Source organism: Penicillium chrysogenum, assembly GCF_028827035.1.
Source record: "Penicillium chrysogenum strain IBT 35668 chromosome Unknown utg000001l_segment0_segment0, whole genome shotgun sequence".
In the NCBI taxonomy this organism is placed as follows: Eukaryota; Fungi; Ascomycota; class Eurotiomycetes; order Eurotiales; family Aspergillaceae; genus Penicillium; species Penicillium chrysogenum.
In genome coordinates this window covers 7,566,043-7,585,680 of record NW_026622749.1, presented here as the reverse complement: position 1 = coordinate 7,585,680, position 19,638 = coordinate 7,566,043, and the positions used below count along the sequence as shown (strand labels likewise).

The window sequence follows — 19,638 nt, the reverse complement described above, 5'->3', positions numbered from 1 at the left end:
CGAACTCGTTCCCTGTTTTCCAAAATATATTTCCGAATTTGGAAGTATGCAAGATCCCGAGGTCCACGTCTAAATAAGGGTTACATCCGAAATCTTTAATTCCACCCTTTGGTTGACATAACTGGTCCACTGGTATCTCCATTTTGGCCAATATGAAATAACAAAGATATTGTGATGATCTTGACACTATGAGAGATTGTATTGTGCCTCACTTCTCATTTCCTGTCAGGGTGCCTTGAATGGTTCGTGTTCGCGTTCATGTTCTGGAGCGCTAAGGATCCCCCTGATTTCTTGAAAGATGACAAGGTCCTTGACAATATTCATCCGAAGAACACCGAAATGGTGCAGAAGTCCTTTGAACAAATTTTTCCTTCGTTAAACCGCTGTGTTGCCGGGGTGAAAAATGCCTTCATCGTCAGCTTCCCCGCATCATGTCGGAACGCCGGAGATGCCAACACCACCAGATAACAACTCCATTGCCAGTGCAGACATTGTCGCTCGTTCAGAGTCAAAAGATGAGACAGGCAAACCAGCAAGTCTCGGTAGCTATGCGGTAGGTTTGGATCTATTGATGGAGGCTTAGTCTACTATCGCTCACATCTCCAGAGGATCCTATCATATGGTGCCTCCCATGGGAGTATTTATATTATGATTCTAGGGCTGATTTGTGCCATGGCTTCGGGAATTGTAAGGGCAAATTTTGTGCTGTACTCAACATCAACTAACGAAATTCCAGGCTCTTCCGTTGATGAACATTGTCTTTGGCCAACTGGTCGGCACCTTCAATGAGTACTTTATTCCGGGACCGGGTATCACAGAGGGATCATTCAAGTCCTCGGTCAACCAAAATAGGTAAATGTTGCACTGTATCTCTCATGGCAGCGAGTTCACCATCTCCTTTTAGCTTGTATATTGTGTATCTATTTATCGGAAAGTTCTGTCTGACTTACATATCCATGGTATGGTTTCCTACTCTCCAGACCTCCGTTATTACTCACACGAGACAGATTTGTTTTCGATTGATCAGCCTCCGCGCCTCGGGAGCCTTGCGCCTGGAGTACACCCAGGCTCTCTTTTCACTTCCTATGAGCAAGCTGGACGAGATGTCAGTCGGAACTGTCACACATGCGATTACGGCGCTGTCAAATACGATCCAGCAAAGTGTTTCCGATCGACTCGCCATTCTGTTTCAGTCACTCGCCTTGCTCATTTCGGCTTACGCAATCGCATTCCGTTATTCTTGGGCACTGACACTTGTTGTCAGTTCGGCCATTGTATTTGTGATCCTTGGCTTTAGCCTGACAGTGCCATTTTTGGTCAAGGCCCAGCAGAGTGTGGACAAGGCAGATGAGAAGCATGCCGCGCTCGCCGCAGAAGTATTCGGTTCTATTCGGACAGTGTTTGCCCTGGGTGCTGAGCAACCACTCTTCAAAAAGTATACCCGGTGGGTCGAGGAAGCACGGAAACGTGGCCTGCGTATGTCTTTAGTCAGTGGCATTCACCTTGGAATGCTCTTCTTTGCGATGTATGTCAGCTTTGCCCTGGCCTTCTGGTTTGGGTTGAAGCTGTATCGCGAAGGTCACATTGCTAACATTAACGCCGTGATCACGTATGCTTATCCCACCTTCTGAATACTTGTGAAGCTGTCCTCTGACAATCCGTTAGGGTATTCTTTTCCGTGCTCCTTGTGGTCACTATTTTGGGAGGTATTGCAGGGCCATTGATGGCTATCTCGAAGGCCATAAGTGCATCAGGCGTCTTTTTTGGTGTTATTGATTCCAAGAGGGACGACCCACCGGGGATCCAAGAACCAGAGGTATCCAGCCACGCTGATATCGTGTTTCAGAACGCGACGTTTTCTTATCCCACAAGACCAGAAATGACTGTGCTTAAGGGATTTAATGCACGGTTTGAGCGAAATAAAACCACGGCTCTGGTCGGACCCTCCGGTTCGGGGAAAAGCACTATTGTCGCCATGATCGAGCGATGGTACCAACTTCAGTCCGACTCAGGTGAGGAGGCCACGTCGGGTCAAATCCATGTGGGAGATCACAATATCAATGACCTGGATGTGAAGTGGTGGCGATCGCAGATAGGACTTGTTCAGCAAGAGCCATTCCTGTTTAACGATTCAATATACAACAACGTCGCTTTTGGTCTGATCGGATCACAGTGGGAGAATGATACGGAGCCTGTGAAGATGGAACTCATCACCGCGGCCTGCAAGCAAGCCTTTGCAGATGAATTTATCGACCGCCTCCCCATGGTATTGTTATACCCTCGCCACATTTTCTTTTTTTTCATTTATCTGATTACTCCATTTCTAGGGTTACTCGACCACTGTTGGTGAAGGTGGAATCACATTGAGTGGAGGACAGCGCCAAAGAATTGCCATCGCGCGGAGTATCGTCAGCCAACCCCAAATTCTCATTCTCGATGAGGCGACCAGTTCGATCGATATTCAAGGAGAAAGGATCGTGCAAGCAGCCCTCGATCGTGTATCCAAAGATCGCACTACAATCATGATCGCTCATCGTTTGTCCACCGTCCGCCGCGCGGACAAGATCATCGTTATGAAAGACGGCCGGAATTGTGAAGAAGGTTCCCACCAAGAGTTGATGCTCAAGGAAGGCATATACCATAGTTTGGTTCATGCGCAACAGCTGGAGCCACTGACAGATTTGATGGATGCCGATGTGCCAGATTCGATTCTTTCGCAGAAAGAAGAAGTCAAGCCTCAAGTTCACACTACTAAAGAAGGCAGTGATCATCCCCAGGATAGTCCCGAGCTTGAAAGAGGCTTTGGCTTTTTCCACAGCTTTGGGGTACTCATTTATGAAAACCGTAGCCATTGGCTCTTATATGCACTGACGCTGATCGGGGCTGTAGGGGCAGGTTGTAAGTATTCACCGTGCTCTCCGCATTTTTCCAGATATAAGCTAACAGAGTCCAACAGCTGGATTCTCCCTACAAAGTTGGCTTTTTGCCAGACTTGTGGAGGTTTTCCAGTTCACTGGCCAGAAGCTCGTCGACGCTGCGAACTTCTGGGCATTGATGTTCTTCATCCTCGCCCTTGCCATGGCGACCTTCTACTTTATGCTAGGATTTTCGTCCAATTCCATCTCAATGGTGAGCTTATATACGTCCTCGGAGCTGGAGCAAAGCTAACTTTTCAGTTTGTCGTGTCCAATGCTCGGATGGACTATTTCTCCAACCTATTGTCCAAACCAGTGTGGTACTATGACCGCGAGGAGAATTCCTCAGGTAGTCTGGTTTCCAGACTCTCCACCGATTCAAAGCAGTTACAGGAGATGTTTGGTCCCACGGGTGTTTTCCCTCTCATTTCGATCTTCAACGTCATCGGATGTGTTACAATCTCCTTCGCCTTTGGATGGAAGCTGGCGGCTGTCACCTTTTTCGCCGCCATGCCATTCTTATTTCTCTCTGCATTTATGCGCATTCGATATGAGATCAAATTCGAAAGCCTAAACGCCGAAGTCTATGCCGATAGCTCCAAGTTCGCAACGGAGGCGGTCCGGGCCTTCAGGACGGTCACTACTCTGACTATAGAAGATACAATTTTGCAAAGATATTCAAGTTTGCTGAGAGAACAGCGTCAGAAGGCCACCCGGAAGGCGTGGTACGCAACGTTGGTATTTGCGTTTTCTGACAGTGTTGAGCTATGTGCCATGGCACTCGCCTTCTGGTACGGCGGCCAGCTCCTCGCGTCTCACGAATACGACCCAGTTGCATTTTTCGTGGTGTATATTGTCATTATCCAAGGCGGCCAATCAGCCGGGCAGTTCTTCAGTTTTAGTCCAAATATTGCCCAGGCTAAGGCTTCTGCCAATCGTACACGAATACCTAGTGCGGGACAGCTTCAGCATGTTCCGGTGGCACCGCTCTCTTCTTCGGAGCACACTCCCACTCCCTCTGTTGAACTTCAAAATGTCTCTTTTCAATATCCTTCTCGCGAGGTACCGACATTTGTTGATCTAAATCTCTCCATTGAGAGTGGCCAATTCGTAGCATTTGTCGGACCTTCAGGCTGCGGGAAATCTACGCTTGTCTCCCTACTCGAGCGCTTCTATGACTGCACCCAGGGAACCATCTTATTTGGTGGCCGAGATATCCGTTCCATTGAACCCTCCTCTTACAGAAGCGCCTTGTCGCTCGTGGCCCAAGAGCCGAAACTCTTCGAAGGCACCATCCGTGAGAATCTTCTTCTCGGTCTGGAAGCCCCCAATAACCCGAGTACCGAGGACCAAATGATTCAAGCATGCAAGGACGCCGAAATTCATGACTTCATCGTATCTCTGCCAGATGGCTTCTTGACGGAACTTGGCGTCAACGCTCAGGCCTCACTGAGTGGTGGGCAAAAACAGCGTCTGTGTATTGCGCGATCCTTGATCCGAAAACCACTACTTCTGCTTCTTGATGAGGCTACATCGAGTTTGGACTCTCAGTCGGAAAGTCTTGTACAAGGCGCTATGGAGAGATTGGCAAGCAAGCGAAACATGACTATTATTGCGGTCGCGCACAGACTAGCAACCATCCAGAAAGCCGATGCCATTTTTGTCTTTGGGGAAGGGGCGCCGGGACAGGGATCGAGCATTCTTGAGTCCGGAACGCATCATGAATTGTTGCGCAGAAAGGGGACTTATTGGCAGATGGTATGTTTCCCGCTAAGCCGCATCTACTTCTCATAACTAACGTGATTATAGTGTCAAGCGCAAGCTCTAGACCGATGATAGGATGTGCCGTTCAAACAAGGCCCTTTCATCCATTCTCTTCACCCATCTCATACTTCTGTATCTCGAAAACTAATACACAATGTTTAACAGACTTCATGTGTTAGCCTATTGATTTCACTGGAAGAACTCGGAAACACTTACTGCCTATCACCCCGTTGACTGGAATATCAATAGAGGTGGTGTAGCTGGCAGCCTCACTTAGAAGGTACACGTAGGCACCACCGAGTTCCTGTACCTCGGCCAACCTAGGGAATCCGCCATAATACTTCAGCTGCTGTTCCCAGTCCGGCTGCTGGGGAACCCAGTATGTCATGGCGGTCTTGACTAGACCAGGCGACACACTGTTGACACGAATACCGTACTGCGCCCATTCCATTGCCAGAGTGTGGGTCATGTTGCGTACGCCTGCCTTCGAGGCACCGTAGGGAGTGGAAGGGACGCGCTGAAATGCAATGTCAGTGATCGTCTGGAAAGAAATCGAAGGTAGCTTTTACCTTGTTGGGACGGTAAGAGGCCATTGATGCTGTGAAGACAATAGATCCCTTTATTCCAAGCTTGATGAATGCACGAGCAGCGGCGCGTGCGGTATAGAAAGCCCCGAAGAGATTAACGTTGAACAAGGTCTCAATGTCCTCCTGGGTGAAGTCCAGGGCAGCTTTGTGGTTTGTTCGTCCAGCGTTAACCACCATTCCGTGCAGAGCACCAGCTTCCTCGATGATCTTATCGATGGCCGCGGAGATAGTCGATTCCTCGGTCACGTTGGCGACGACAGCAAAGAGTTGACCGGGATAGCGCTTGGAGAGAGCAGCAAAATCTTCTCCGGTCTCCCCAATGTCAATAGAGTAGACCTTGGTCGCGCCGTTAGAAAGGCAGCACTCGGCGATACCGAGACCAATACCGCGATTGGCACCGGTAACTAACGAGATCAGTTGACACACTAATGTCTCTTTAATATTCCAGGTACATACTAGCAATAACCTTTCCGCCGAGGGTGACCTGAGTTTGAGGGGTGCTTTCTGGGGCCTTAGCCAGTAGGTCGGTCACAGAGGAAGCCATTGTGAAATGTGATTAATAGATGCAGAAGATTGACTGTGAGACTGTCAAGGACAAAGTTAAGAGACAAATTCATTTTTATATATCACACGTACTCCCGTTGAAGCACGCACAGCATTCCCCCCGCATATCTCGGGGGACGTCCGAGACGGGAAAGGTATTGGAGAAGGGTTCCCCGAGACGAGACAAGGCCCACTATAATGGTCCGTCTGCATCGGAACATAAATAGGTGGGAAGAGTCAGGTCCCTAAAGAGATATGCGGGATTAGAATTGAGATGTTTCCACCTTCCGGAGCCATTAATGAGAAAAGAGTCATATGAGACTCCCTTATTTCTTTCGAACTTTTTATGGGATAGCAAGGACCATCAGATAAAACGGGAGATACGGCCCGACAGTAGTTATATATAGATATTCGCTGTTCAATTCAAAAATGCTCAAATCACCCTATTGACACAATTTCCCTTCCTTCATGCCTTGCCCGCCGAACCGCAGATCTCCATCCATCTGATGGTCAGGTCCGTCACCTTCTGGATACCCTCCTCGATAAGTTGGGTGTGCGACATCTTTCCCACGTTCTCGCGAAGGTGGTCGTAGTAATCATCCAAGACAAGCCGGTTTACGTTGATCTTGGTGACACCAGCGACCACACAGCGTTTGATCAGTTCCGGAGCAAACCCATTAGTGCCGTGTATAGCCAAATTGACTCTACCATTTGCCCGAGCTCGCACCATCTCAAATCTGCCCATATAGTTAGTGATGTATCTTTCCCCGAGACACTGATACTCGCCTTTCGAAATCAAGATGCGGGCCACGCGGGCCATATTCACCGTGGACATTGCCAAAGGCGGGGGCAAGGACATCCACACCCGTGTTGATGAACTCGTCTACCTCCTCAGAGGTCGTCAGACATGCTTCCAATCCTGCAGTGTCCATGACTCCATCCTCTCCTCCCTCGATACGACCCGGCTCGGCTTCCGTGGCCTTCTCGCGCTCGTTGCAATATTGTACCAGCTCACGGGTCTTTTTCAAGTTTGTTTCCTTGTCGTAGTGCGACATGTCCACCATGATACTATCGAATGGAAGCTCTGCTGCGTGCTTGATAATAGCTTCGGATTGAGCATGGTCGAGGTGAACACTGATAGGCACGCTTGCACGCTTCGCGGCCTCGGCTGCGGCGCGAACTAGCAAACCATCTGTGACCTCGATGGCCCAAGGAAATAGTTGAAGAATGAGTGGTGAGCGTGCGGTCTCTGCAGCTCGAACAAAGCCCACAATTTGTTCGATGTTGTAAGCGATGACGGCGATGACCCCGTAGTGGCCGATCTCGGCCTCGCGGAGGATGCGCTTATATCGGTTGGAGTCTTTCCAGGTCATTTCGATAGAGAAGTGTAATAGATAAAATTTGAAATGTATTCATTGAGGATGTCCAGTCAACTTATTAAGTTTTGATCGGCTAGGGATGCAAGTTGTCCCCGAGACGGGGTGCGATTTGTCCCGAGGCTTCAAAGCCTTGATTGGACGGCTTTTTGCCTGCTGCTTTATTGAAAACAATTCCAAAATATTTCCAAGTAATATGAGTAATACAAAGGATAGATGCCCAAAAACCTCATTCAACTCTTTATGGAATAGATCGCGCCAAGTTCGCGGCAGCTGCCTCTTTTGTCGGCTCATGGTCTGCCCAAAGATGCTGGAGGTCTTCACCTAAAGATCTGACTGGCCAGCCACTTCGTTCACGACAGGCTTCCAGCAGTTCCAAGATAGCCTCTCGGGTATTGTGCCCTTGTGCAAATAGTCCGGCTATTTTTCCTGTTAGTCGTGTTTCTCAAATAGGGTGCATTGAAAAACGTACCGATATATAGAGCTTGCGATGACATTATGCTGGATGGGTTATCCTTTAATGTCACAGCAATACCGCAGATATTCTCCACGCAGTGTTTGATTACGCTTTGTCGCCTGAGATACTGCTCAATGCCTCCTAGGCTAGGCTCATGAGCAAGTAATAGAATATGTGACACGCTAAATAATTGGACCGCCACGGCTATATCTTGTGTTAGTTGTTTCTAAGGATTATAGTGTACTGTCTTCTCATCCATACCAAATGCAGGTGGGCAGATCCAGATAGGTCGAAAGTATGACTGGTGGCCTGAGCCAAGCGGCAAGGGAGAGAACTCAATAGTCAGGTGTCGTTGCCAGTCATCCAACATCTTGCGAAGATGGTTTGCCTCATCGACCCGACGTCCGATATCTGCTTCGGTCACCGTATCAGCGCAATAGCTGATCACCTTCGCAGTATTGTATATTGAGCGTCTGGAAAGCTCGTGTGGCGATAATTCAGAAAGGGGCTTTTGCGGAACCCAAAATGTAAGAGTTTTGCGTTTCTCCCGGAAAGCCGCCCAGATGTCCTGACAAAGCCATGCCCACCAAACGGCCGAATGCAGCCCCCCAGACTCGCCATGAATGGTCTGGGATCTCTGGATCAAAAATACACCCTCGAGATGCCTCTCCCAATCTTTCGTGGAATTGTCAAGCATCTCGTAGGCGGAAATGATCAACGTTGTTGCAAGCAGCTCGAGGCTTCTTTTGTAACCAGAGTACTGCATAGCCTTTTGCACGTAGTGTAGAGTCTGGTAATAATATTGAAGAGCTGCTTCCTGCTTATTTGGCACATTATGATCACTTAGATGAGGATTCAAGGCCAGATGTCGATATGCAAGAGCGAGTATAGCATTCATCAGCCCCGCATTGTATATCTGCAGACACCAGGTCAGTATTCCGATTGCAGAACCTTGTTTGCGAGGCTGAAATTAACTTACGGCCAGGTGGGCAACGAACGTAGAAAATTGGGATGTGTGATCGAAGAGATCAATCTGGTAAAGAGCGTTGTAAGCCAAGCATTTCTAAGTCTTATAAGCATGGCAGATTATGCATACCCATGGGCTCACCCGAGTTACGAAATGTTCAAACAATGTCTCCTCGCCCGGTAGAAGCTCGATTTGCTCTCGTGACTGCCATATCTGCTCATCCCCCAGCGTATTGCCATCTGAAGCACCGGCATGTGTTGGGTCATCACTTGCATAAATGGAAGAAGGGGCGTCTAATACCAGCGTCGCGCATTGCAACGAGCTGAGTTGGGTTTGGCCATCTGGATTAGAGTGACCCTGCAGGGAGAAACCTTGGTTCACCCAGGAATTATCGATCGTAGACACCTGCGAACTGTCCTTAGCAGCATCATTAGCTAGCAGCCCAAACCACCGTATTGCCGCAAAGGATGAATTAGAGGGTGACAAAGAGGCATCTGTCAAAGCCACCAGACTCTGGTTCGAATCGGGTTGACTCCCCGTCAGTTGATCAAGTTGCGGAGGTTGAGAGAGGTCGGAATCGACAGTAGAACTATGCCAGCCTGGGACAATAGCTTCACGCAGTTCGGAAAGCGGGGGGTTTGTCTGAGCTGTGCTTGGTGCTCGTTCGTTCTCCTCCACGGCGACCGCACTTTGCTGTGCGCTCAGATCAGGAACAGTCTCTGTAACGGCCCCGTCCGAGGCTGGAAGGTTGACGCTGCGACGACCCGAGGTAGCGAATTCACAGATCTTGTTATTTTTGGCACAAGCGCCGCATATCGGCTTGACCTCGTCGCATTTCAAGTGTCGTTTCCGGCATGTAATGCTACATCTCGTTAGGTAAGCACAAGCTGAAGCCCTGGAGCTCTTGAGAGGCAAATGACCCACCATCCATTCGTCGTCCGCAGGCCGCGACCGCGGGACTTTCGTGCGCGTGGCCGTCTGTAAGGTGATCGCGAATGCATTGCGGCATCAGAGCATGCGCCAGCATCGTAGTGGTCAAGAGCCGAATCCATCAGCTATTTCCCGTTTCCCTCGTCTCGGGTCGCAAAACTCTTATCCGCTTCAAGTTCTTTGCCCGAGTGCCTTCCTCGTCTCGGGGATGCGGGGAACCCCAGGTTCGTCTCCACAAAATATAAACAGTCACATGCCAGCGGCCACAAAAGTTCGTTGATTCAACCCCTTCTTCTTTATCCATGTCATTCGCTCTCGATCCCCTAAGCACTGGGACCCACTACACCGAGAGACAACGGACATAAACTAGGGCTATTAAATGTAATGTACAGTTGTGTATCCGTATGTATTCCGTATTGACGTGGTCCACTTTAAAAGGACCCTCTTTACAAACGAAACCACCTAGTCTCCCTAGCGTAGTCCCGTTTGTGCCCGGAAAAATTACACATTTGGGGTCCTACCCAACACTTGTCTTTCGATCTTTTTTTTGAGTCACGAATATCAGATATCAGCTTTTTCTTTTAGACTATCCATTGTTCCACAGACCTTTCCACTATATTGCCGAAATCGCAGGATGTTCAACAAGGCGCGACTCCTCGCCCTTAGCCTTCTGGCGTCCCTAGGAGCGGCCAATACGCATGACTTGGGCTTCGGAGAGATCGATTTGATCTTCCCAAGAAATGGTACCTTTGAGCCGATGGTGCTCATGCCCGTCATCTTCGCAATTCAGAACCCCAAAGTGATTGACGGACTCTATCCACACCTTAGCTTCGGTGTGTGGTCGGTGGATCTCCCAAGGGTAATCAATCAATGGCCGCCTATATCGATGACCATGAGTTGGGCCTCAATACGACGGACCCGGTGTTATACCTTAAGGATAGCATATCTAGCCCTCTGCATCCTGAGAGTCTGGACACCGAGAATGAATGGGAATTTGTCTGGGGTCTTGATTGGACGAACTGCTCTACACCGGCGAATAAGACCACTTCCGACAACAAGCCTAAGGTCAACCTGAACAACCCGTGGGGTAAACATTCCGTCCGCTTCACCACAAAAAAAGGGGCAGGTGAGCCCAATTTGACCGCTCTCACCGCCGATGACAAGTGCGATGACATCTCCGCCATGGCGTTCAACGTCACGAAAACTCTTATAGCTCAATCGGGCTACTATCAAGGCGACAAATGCGCCGCGCTCGAGACTCCGGTGCCTACTCCTTCTCCTTGCAAAGTCAGCATCGTTCCTTCGGCTGCCTCGAGCATAGCAGCTTCTATCACTTCAGCTCATTGCCAGGGTATTGACCCTATTGTGAGCTGCCCAGCCAAGAACGGCGGGGCTGCTATTACCAATATGGCTTCTTCGCTGAAATGGTGGACTGCTAGTGTATTGATTGTGGGAACGCTCCTGATTTAGATGCGATCTTGTTCATTTTCCGATGTATTAGAGCATTCTACATGTATGAAGTATTACTGCCACAACGAGAGTTGGAGATTTCATTATCAATATATTTCTTAATACAAGGAATGGGGCCAATGTAGGGTCACATCCAAGCTGAATTAACAAAGTCTTTATTAATCAAAGTTGTTCACTTTTTCGGAAAGTGAGGTCCATCCTGCCCCCGGCTCTTAGTTTATAATATCACCACTAACATCCCTAGCGTGGGCCTTCGCACACCGGAGTTCACCGTGGATCACAAGCCAATATCTAGACGGAGTACCTCCGGCCACCTTAGTAGGTATGACCGGGGCGTAGTGGCGTTGTGGCTTGCCAAGAGTCCTGTAAAGCTTGTGGTAAATTGAGCCCTGTGAGACTGCGTATATAGCAAACCGGGTCATAGCGATATAATTCAGATAGGCAATAACTATCGTTATACCTAGGTAATCGTGAAACCAAGGTGCCATATATTAAATAGTGTCAAACTGGGATATGGCCTCCATTAGGCCATGTACATTAACCTTGGTTTTTGTCTTGGTCTAGTGGAATAATGCCGTATTTTATTCCAACAATTAGTTATATATTTCTGGTTTATGTACAAATTAGACCCCTGACCTTATATGTCTCTACTTCTGTCTTATTCTCCTTTCTTTGATTAACCTAACTAAGCCCTAGATATAACGATTTTTTGCGTTCAGGAAAGGTGAATGTGCGATATCCGTAGTAAGGAGGTTTTAACCATATTTGTATGGTGGATTGGTTCGTGCACCAGATTCCGGCCATTAAAACCAGGTTATCATTTTATCCAGTATCGTTATAACTCGGTTTTACTATAGAACAAGCTTAGCGCTGCAACCTCACTCCAATTTCAATCCTAGCACTTTCTTGGCACTACAAGTAACAGCTTGAAAGACCCACTTGAGTGAAATTTACTCGTGCCAGTACCTTTTGCATTATCGGAGCCGCAAGTTGCCTTCCGAGTATACAGGTCTATTAGCAAACTACACTACGGAGTACTCTGTACTCTAGCATTCACCAAGCACCCTCCTCAATGCCAAGTAAAAAGGCATGTTAAGTCCCACAGCGCTCTTCCGTACCGGCCTTACCGGGGTCCGAAGGGCGCGATTGAATGAGGGAACCTTGAGCCCTTTGACAGCATGGTCTCAGACAAACATTACCTAGGTACCCAAAAACAATGACAATTTCATAGGGCTGGATTATACACTACGGGGCGATTCTCGGCAAGCCATTGGGGGCGGAACAGAGGGTAGAAGGTGGGTCAAGCACTGGTAATCTAAATGTGTCCAATCAACGTCAAGAATGAAAGTCCACTATTCCTTTTCCAGGGCCGGCTCACCAATCGGAGCATCACGGCTGGAGCTCAGGTGGAGATTTGGCCAGGCACAGGGCGGATAGGTGACCACCAGCGAATCCTCACTTTTGTATGTTTTTTTTTCTTTGCATTCTTTTTTTTGTTCTTCGCATCCATCATTTGAAAAGCTTGACGGGGATTACCGCTGACCTAATTACTCTTTTTGACACGATCGCTCTCTTCGAGCGTATGTTGATGACTACCACTTAGTCCGTCATTCTTCCCATTGGCACTATTACCGTTCGCCCGCTGTATAGTGAAATATCTCCCACCATTCGATCCGGGACGATTTGCTGGTAGACTAGGGTTCGGCGTGTTCATATCTCTCCTTCCTAATGGCTGTTGAAAGCAATATACTACGCTCCGTGCTGGATAATCGGAAAGCGATTCCACGTAGAGTTGGCGGATGTGACGACCAGGACGGGTCGTGGATCAGACGGCGCGACTGCTAAGTCGACGGTCGGGGTATAGGACGACCTGGTTACTCTCTTCAGCGTAGATTGTTCGGCTGCGGAAGAATGAAATCGTTATTCGGCGTAGTTAGTGTTGGGAGCTGCGTGTTTCTCGGCATGTTTGTGTGGGAATTTTGTATCGAGACAAGACATGATCCTAGATAGGAAATCAATACCACCAAGACTGCCATTCTGCCACATGGTCCTCAAATCCATGTTTCTCTAGTAGCTTTTGAACCTCCGACCTCCACCAATAAGACTCATTGACACCCGGATTGGGAAGGTCCAATCCACTGCTTATGCGAAACTTGGTTCGTATCCATCCCCTTGGGAAATACCCGGCAATCTCCCAATCAATAATGCCAACAGTGCCAGCTTTAGGCACATCTTCCACAATGATATTTCCAGGACCGAGATCGGCATGGTAAAAAACGAATGTCGAGCAATCCATACCCATCAGTTGACAAACTTCCGTAAGTTTCTCGGGGCGAAAGTCTTTCGTGCCAGCTCCGAGCTTGACGAGATACTCTTCAGGTATGCCTTTTCCATCCACGCCACCAAGCGCGTGTCCTTTCCAGCCTTCAAGGGTCTCGCAGACTTTCACCACTGCTTCCACATAGTAATGTTTCCAAGTTTCATCTAGAGTGGGCCAAGCATCTGCAAGCGTCCGTCCAGGCACTCTGCCGAGGAAGAGGTAGGACCTGCTATTATCCTCAGCCTGGTGTAAGATGCTAGGGGTCTTAAAGTAAGGCTTTTGCTCCTGGACAAAAGCCAATGTAGCAGCCTCAGATGTTGCCCCTTCCACACGCAACTTGACCTTGCAAAAGGCACTAGTGCCTATGGACCATACTGCAGAGCTATTTCCTGCTTGATACACAAGCAAAATCTTTGGACTTTTTGCAATCAATGGCACGGCCGGAGGCGGAGGGGCGGGCGCGTTGGTGAGGGTGTAGGAAATATTGTCGGTCGAGTCGTACCAAGAAGAGGTATCGGAACGACCACTCGAAGAATGGAGAATCAGGCTACCAATAATCCATGTGTTCTTATCTACTTGCTTGATGGACTCCTTGATGTGGTCTTCCATCGTCTGAGGATGGGCAACCGGAGGTGCCTTTCAGAAGGTCTATCGTGTTGAAACGCCTTGGAAATTGGTGGTTTCCGACAAGTTGAAAGATTGAATGGGGGGTGGGGCCTGAATAAATATACGTGTTTCTTGGATGGGATATAAACATCCTCACGTGCTGGTCCTCACCGTATGTTGTATAACTAAACCCTTGGAACATACGCAGCCTGGATAATAACCCATCTGGCCAATCGGAATAGTTATAGCTTAGTGGGTCAGCAATCATGTGGAAACGGGCCCAATCGGGCTGCTAATTGGTTGGGAACTTCAAACCTCCACCTACCGCACAAAGCACGACTTTCTTTGAGCAAAGCTGTGATTTGAGTTCTGATATATCGAAGTTGTACATGGTTGGTTAATATCTATTAGCATACGGCCTCACTGAGATAATATAAAATGACAAAAGAGAGCCGTAAGGCCACAACCCTCTCCCCATTATGAGGAATGTAAGCAGCACACTAAGTAAATAAGCCCACGTACATTTCTTTGACTATGATTAAATTTCATATCTTGTCCTGTGCCTACGGCGGCGGTGTAGACTTATGTGTTTCTCCTATAGCTTTCTAATCGTAAGGGCTAGTAACCCACGTTTACGAGATGACGCCTGCTATATCCTAAGCCACGTTCTGAACCAATTGCTTTCGGAGTAGAGGAGGAAGACACTATCACTCTTTTCATTTGCGATGTCTTAAAGCAATTCAACCTAACCCTGTCCTCAAGAGAATATGGATTATTCTACCCCCTAATCCAGCACATACGACCATAGGGTGTGGAAAACAGGGCTTCCCGTCCGCTCAGCCGTACTTAAGCCACACGCCGGTGAGTTAGTAGTTGGGTGGGTGACCACCAGCGAATCCTCACTGTTGTATGTTTTCGTTTTTTGCATTCCTTTTTTGGTTCATTGCATCCATCCCTTGAAGTTCATTAGTGTGACCAGCCGGATCTACAAGCAAAGCATGAGCAAAGCAAGAGAGTGCTATTGATTCAAGATACTAAAGACAGGGAAGGAAGGAAGGAAGGAAAGCAAAGTCTGGCGAGCTCTGTGAGAAATCTTAATCAAACCGAGACTAGTGCAAACGATACAAACCCTGTCTCTTCTCGCTTAACGAGGCAAACAAAGAAACAAGCAAAATCAAAGAAGCAAACTAATCTAGCAGATAGATCTAGCATGTGATACTAGATCAGATGTAGATCATGACCATTAGGACAGAGTTGACATTCAAATACAAACTACTGGCAAAGCCGCGAACGCTTTAGTCACGGCCAAGGATATAGACTACCTGTTGAGGCTACGAAACAAGAGAGATATCGAGGGAAAATCGTGAAGAAGAAGAGAGGCGATGATGCATCTATGGAAAGGAGGCGGTATGTAAGGAATAACAAACGAGACAAACTAAGCAAATACCCAGAGAGAGCTCAGTCTGCACATGGGGACAAACGCATACCCTGCGTGCATTGCATGTATGCATGTATGTCAACACTATCTTTGACGATCCACATCATCAGAGGACTCTCCGGTTTCTTAAATATGGGTGAACACAGGGGCCGGACTGAAAGTATTCGAATAGAACCGACATTTTGCATAAAAAGCTATCTTTTAGGTTTTATTTCGTATAATATAAGCTAGTGCTTTTAAGAAACCTATAGAACTATCTATAATAACGCTAACAAGGAGAAAATACAAGGCCTATACCTACTACTACACTTATAGATACGCCTATCCGTATTTATTATATTCTCACTTGCTGTACTAAGAATGTTTGAAATATGTTCTCGATTTCGACGGTAATCAATATAGACACATTCAATATTTCCATTGCTTAAGCCAGTTGTACATCAGAGAAGCAGAAATTGGCTCGAGGGCCCTCATTGTCGTACTCGACTCCATTGCCTTCCGCACATCGATTGTTGGCATATCGGCTCGTGCTGAGCTCTCCAGTTCTTTAAAAAAGCCTAGTAACTTCACAGCAGGGATTTCTTGAATTGTTTCAGATGTTGCTGTCTGGATGTCTTCAAGTTTCGCAATCCATGCTGTTAAGCTAACAGGCGACACCCCGTAGTTCTCTACAAGGGGTGGAAGGAGCGACCGCCACGATGCACTGGTTGGATTTCGCAAGTGGTAAACGGCACAAGAGTTGTCGAATTGATGATCTTGGCGAACATGGATAATATCCATTATGATTGCAGATACAAGGTCCTGTATATTCATTCAAAGATCAACACCCGAGTTAATGGACTATGAGTATAGGAGCTCTTACTACTGGAATCCAATCGACTGTCCTCGATCCAAGAGTTTCAGGCACGCAGCCCATGGTTATTGATGATTTGATCATTGCTGGGAGCCATTCACATGGGTTCCACTGTCCTTGTTGCGTTGTAGGACCGGCAATCTGCCCCACGCGATAGATCGTCGTCCTGACCCCAGCCGCTCGGCAGGCCTCATAGCAGATCTGCTCACTCACATATTTAGACTCTGAGTACCCGTTCGGAAGTACCAACGAGCAGTCTTTCACGGGCTCCTCCGGAATGATGGTCGCAATTCCTGCAGTCGACTTCCCAACCGTGCCGATCGAGGAGATAAAATGAATGTCAGCCGTGTGACTGCTTGATAGACTGAACTCGACCAATCTACGAACGCCTCTGATGTGGACATCTTCAAACGATTCCACGTGCAGGTTAAAGTCCAGCTTCCATGAGTTGTGAATGATGGTGTTGACTGAGCCTAGAAGTTCCTCATATCTTGACTCGCTCAACCCGAACCGGTCCTGTTGTATTGAGACATGAAGAAACTCCAGTTTAGATTTCCAATGCTGGTGATGTAGAATTATCCCCTTTTTCTCGAGAGATAACATCTGCTTCGATTCGGCGTCTTCTGATCTGTTTAGACAATATATCTTTTCAGTTGACTGGTTATTAAGCAGCTCTTTGAGCAGATATGTCCCTAAGGACCCCGTGGACCCGGTTAGAATAACAGTCCTCAGTGGCTGGCCCTGTGACAGAAGCCTGGGTCTCCTACTACAATCCAAGCCAGAGGTATATTGAGTGACCAAATTGGCCAATTTGGTGCTCCGGCCCGTATTTGCAGGTTGGATTCCCTTGATAAGGTTCAGGATGTAGACTGCCAAACGAGACACCGTATTGTTGGCGTATATCGTCTGGAGGCCGAGAATAGTACTTGGTAGGTCTGGGCGATGAGCTCGGATGTCCTTCTGTAATGACCTAGAGACACCGAGTGACATTAATGAGTCAAATCCCAGGTCGTAGAAGTCTTGCGTATTCTGAAAATCTGAATGCCCCAGAGCCTCAGCGATCGTTTGGCGCACATATTCGGTGACGGTGACCGAATTCAGTACAGCCGGGACTTCTGGCCCCATGTATTTTTCAGGGTCTGCTGCATACATCTCTTCAATTTCTGCAGCATAGTCGTCGATTGTGGCCCGTCTCTGAACCGTCCCCTTAGCAGACCTTCTGAATGCTTTCCCTAACGAGGCGGTTCTGACCATTCCCTTCATTATGCGACCATAGGCCGGGACGGAATCGTTGGCTTCTTGGACAGTGGGCCATATGGCGCTAACGAATGCAAGTGGGTCAAGCCGTTGGGCGTCTATCGAGGGCTCCACCAGCAAGCCTGTTTGGAACCTCGCTTGCCCAACCACCAAAACGTTTGCCACGTATGGATGCGTTCCAATTATCTTCTCCATCGTCACAGGGTTGAGCTTCTCACCGTTACTCAGCAATATTATATCGTCCTGGCGGCAACAGAACCTCCATAGCCATGGTTTGGTTGGGTGCATCATGAATAGATCTTTCGTTCTGTAGACCTCGAGCTCCGGAAAATTGCGAAATATGGCTTGGTACTCTGCGTATTCTTGGTTCCTCTCAATGACAAGCTCATGCATGCCATCGCTCACAGCGGCCATCCTGATACCAGCACATGGGTTCCACTCGTAGTAGTTCCAATCTGCTGAATCATCAGGTACCATCGCTGGCAGCCATCCCAGTTCGCTAGACCCAAACATTGTAATTACTCGTGTATATCTTTGGAGGAGAGAGCCTGTTTCGTGGGCGAGCGGTGCGCCGCCCACGTAGACGCAGTCAAGCTTTTGAAGAGATGAGCATCCTTTTTGCGATCGGCTCAGTTCTTCCAAAATAGCTGGAGGGAGGGCAACCGCTGCCGGCTGGGCTTCTCGGATAATTCTCGTCAATAAATCGAGAGATAGTTGTTGCTCGGGGCCGTAAACCAGAGGGGTTCCGTGAAAGATTGAGAAGACGAAAGTCACAAATCCCATGATGTGATAGAAAGGCGTGGTAGTGAGTACAGACTTACGGAGTCTATAAAATATATTTGGCTGCCGGTTTGCTGGCCATACAAGCTTGTTGAGGTTGTCCAAGCATGCAAAGAAACCGTGCGTGAGAAACACCGCCTTGGGCATTCCTGTGGACCAGCCAGAAACCTTGTCAATCTCAGACCCAAGTGAATAGAAAAATAGAAATTTGAGGCTATTAAACATACCAGTGGTGCCAGAACTATGAATGATACATGCGACATCCTTTTGCATAACCTCGTACGAGCGGTGGCAGACATATGGGCAATTGCCATCGTGACCGAGAATTACTTCCATGCAGGGAACCTGGAAAATGTCTAAAAGGCGACATTGTTGCACAAGCGTTGCAGCAAGGCGCTGTTGTGCTTTATTATAGAGAATCTTCTTACATCCAACCTCATGCAGCAAGTGAAGATGAGCGGCATGAGAATTTCTCGTTGATGGGAGGAAAGGCTAGATAAAGGTTACTGCTTGTGCGGAAACAAGATAGCACTTCATAACACACTTACCCAGTATCCGACTTTGTGGCATGCTAGCGTAAAGATACAGTAGCAGATATCGTTACTTCCAATATATGCCAGCGGCTCGTTTGAATGAGCCACTCCTACCGTGCGTTCCAGCCACCTACACATCACATTGACAGCACGAGATAGGACCAGTACTGAGATATTTTGGAAGCCGGTCGTGGGACTGTTTTCTCGTGGTATTCGAGCAAACAGTCTGCAGGGGTCGGTTTCGGCAAGCTCGTCTACCACGCGGGCGAGTAGTCTCATGTGCTGTAGTGCCATTGTATTGGAATTGTGCTATAGTTTATGTTAGGACAGAAGGAAATTCATCGGTAGTTCCTGAAGTTTCTTAGGACAAAGTGCACGTGCCTTTTGGGGCAACTAATCAACCGTTGCTATGCTCAGCTCCGTCCTTGCACCTACATGGAGCGGCCGCCTTCCTTCGTTTCCTTTTAACCCGTATCTGTCTAGTGCGGATAGAAAGCACGGACGGCAAACACCATGCGTATTGCCACCTTTCGGTTATAATTGAGTTTACTTTCTATCGATATTTATTGCCAAACAGAGATCAGTGCAGAATCTGCAAACTGAGACTCTGAGTACCTCGGCCAATGAGCTATCCCAACCATCCACGTAAACGAATTTGTGACGCGCTTCCTGATTAAGGGGCGTATATAGCTGTGTAACAAGTCCTTCTTTTACGCACCTGGCCACAGATGGGCCTTACAACTTAGTTGGGGGGTTTCCTCCGTGAATTCGATCAACACGGTGGCGATTTACACGATATACCGTCACTACAAGAGAACACGTGGTTGGTGACTCTGAGGCAA

The 19,638-nt window shown here is 48.0% G+C and overlaps 7 protein-coding genes across 7 annotated transcripts; 2 read left to right on the top strand and 5 right to left on the bottom strand.

The window, feature by feature from the left end:
- Positions 1-403: 403 nt before the first annotated feature.
- On the top strand, positions 404-4,751 carry N7489_002969 (ABC transporter ATP-binding protein; the record flags this gene model as incomplete). Its single annotated transcript, XM_056708724.1, has 10 exons — positions 404-553; positions 607-687; positions 737-852; positions 905-959; positions 1,008-1,609; positions 1,666-2,266; positions 2,328-2,898; positions 2,957-3,129; positions 3,177-4,673; positions 4,725-4,751. The coding sequence occupies 10 exons, from the start codon at positions 404-406 to the stop codon at positions 4,749-4,751; spliced, it is 3,873 nt and encodes a 1,290-aa protein (XP_056573026.1).
- Positions 4,752-4,779: 28 nt separating this feature from the next.
- Positions 4,780-5,810, bottom strand: N7489_002968 (uncharacterized protein; the record flags this gene model as incomplete). The annotated part of the gene is made up of 4 exons (XM_056708723.1): positions 4,780-4,823; positions 4,896-5,196; positions 5,249-5,670; positions 5,723-5,810. The coding sequence occupies 4 exons, from the start codon at positions 5,808-5,810 to the stop codon at positions 4,780-4,782; spliced, it is 855 nt and encodes a 284-aa protein (XP_056573025.1).
- Positions 5,811-6,275: 465 nt separating this feature from the next.
- N7489_002967 (class II fructose-bisphosphate aldolase) lies at positions 6,276-7,182 on the bottom strand (the record flags this gene model as incomplete). Its single annotated transcript, XM_056708722.1, has 2 exons — positions 6,276-6,546; positions 6,584-7,182. 2 exons carry the CDS (start codon positions 7,180-7,182, stop codon positions 6,276-6,278), a joined length of 870 nt encoding a protein of 289 aa, XP_056573024.1.
- A 244-nt stretch (positions 7,183-7,426) lies between these two features.
- On the bottom strand, positions 7,427-9,661 carry N7489_002966 (Zn(II)2Cys6 transcription factor; the record flags this gene model as incomplete). Its single annotated transcript, XM_056708721.1, has 6 exons — positions 7,427-7,605; positions 7,658-7,846; positions 7,904-8,558; positions 8,622-8,675; positions 8,739-9,471; positions 9,534-9,661. 6 exons carry the CDS (start codon positions 9,659-9,661, stop codon positions 7,427-7,429), a joined length of 1,938 nt encoding a protein of 645 aa, XP_056573023.1.
- A 512-nt stretch (positions 9,662-10,173) lies between these two features.
- N7489_002965 (uncharacterized protein) lies at positions 10,174-11,009 on the top strand (the record flags this gene model as incomplete). Its single annotated transcript, XM_056708720.1, has 2 exons — positions 10,174-10,338; positions 10,368-11,009. The coding sequence occupies 2 exons, from the start codon at positions 10,174-10,176 to the stop codon at positions 11,007-11,009; spliced, it is 807 nt and encodes a 268-aa protein (XP_056573022.1).
- A 2,014-nt stretch (positions 11,010-13,023) lies between these two features.
- N7489_002964 (uncharacterized protein) lies at positions 13,024-13,938 on the bottom strand (the record flags this gene model as incomplete). The annotated part of the gene is made up of 1 exon (XM_056708719.1): positions 13,024-13,938. One exon carries the CDS (start codon positions 13,936-13,938, stop codon positions 13,024-13,026), a length of 915 nt encoding a protein of 304 aa, XP_056573021.1.
- Positions 13,939-15,781: 1,843 nt separating this feature from the next.
- On the bottom strand, positions 15,782-19,090 carry N7489_002963 (uncharacterized protein; the record flags this gene model as incomplete). Its single annotated transcript, XM_056708718.1, has 3 exons — positions 15,782-16,174; positions 16,236-18,755; positions 18,812-19,090. 3 exons carry the CDS (start codon positions 19,088-19,090, stop codon positions 15,782-15,784), a joined length of 3,192 nt encoding a protein of 1,063 aa, XP_056573020.1.
- Between the last annotated feature and the right edge of the window lie 548 nt (positions 19,091-19,638).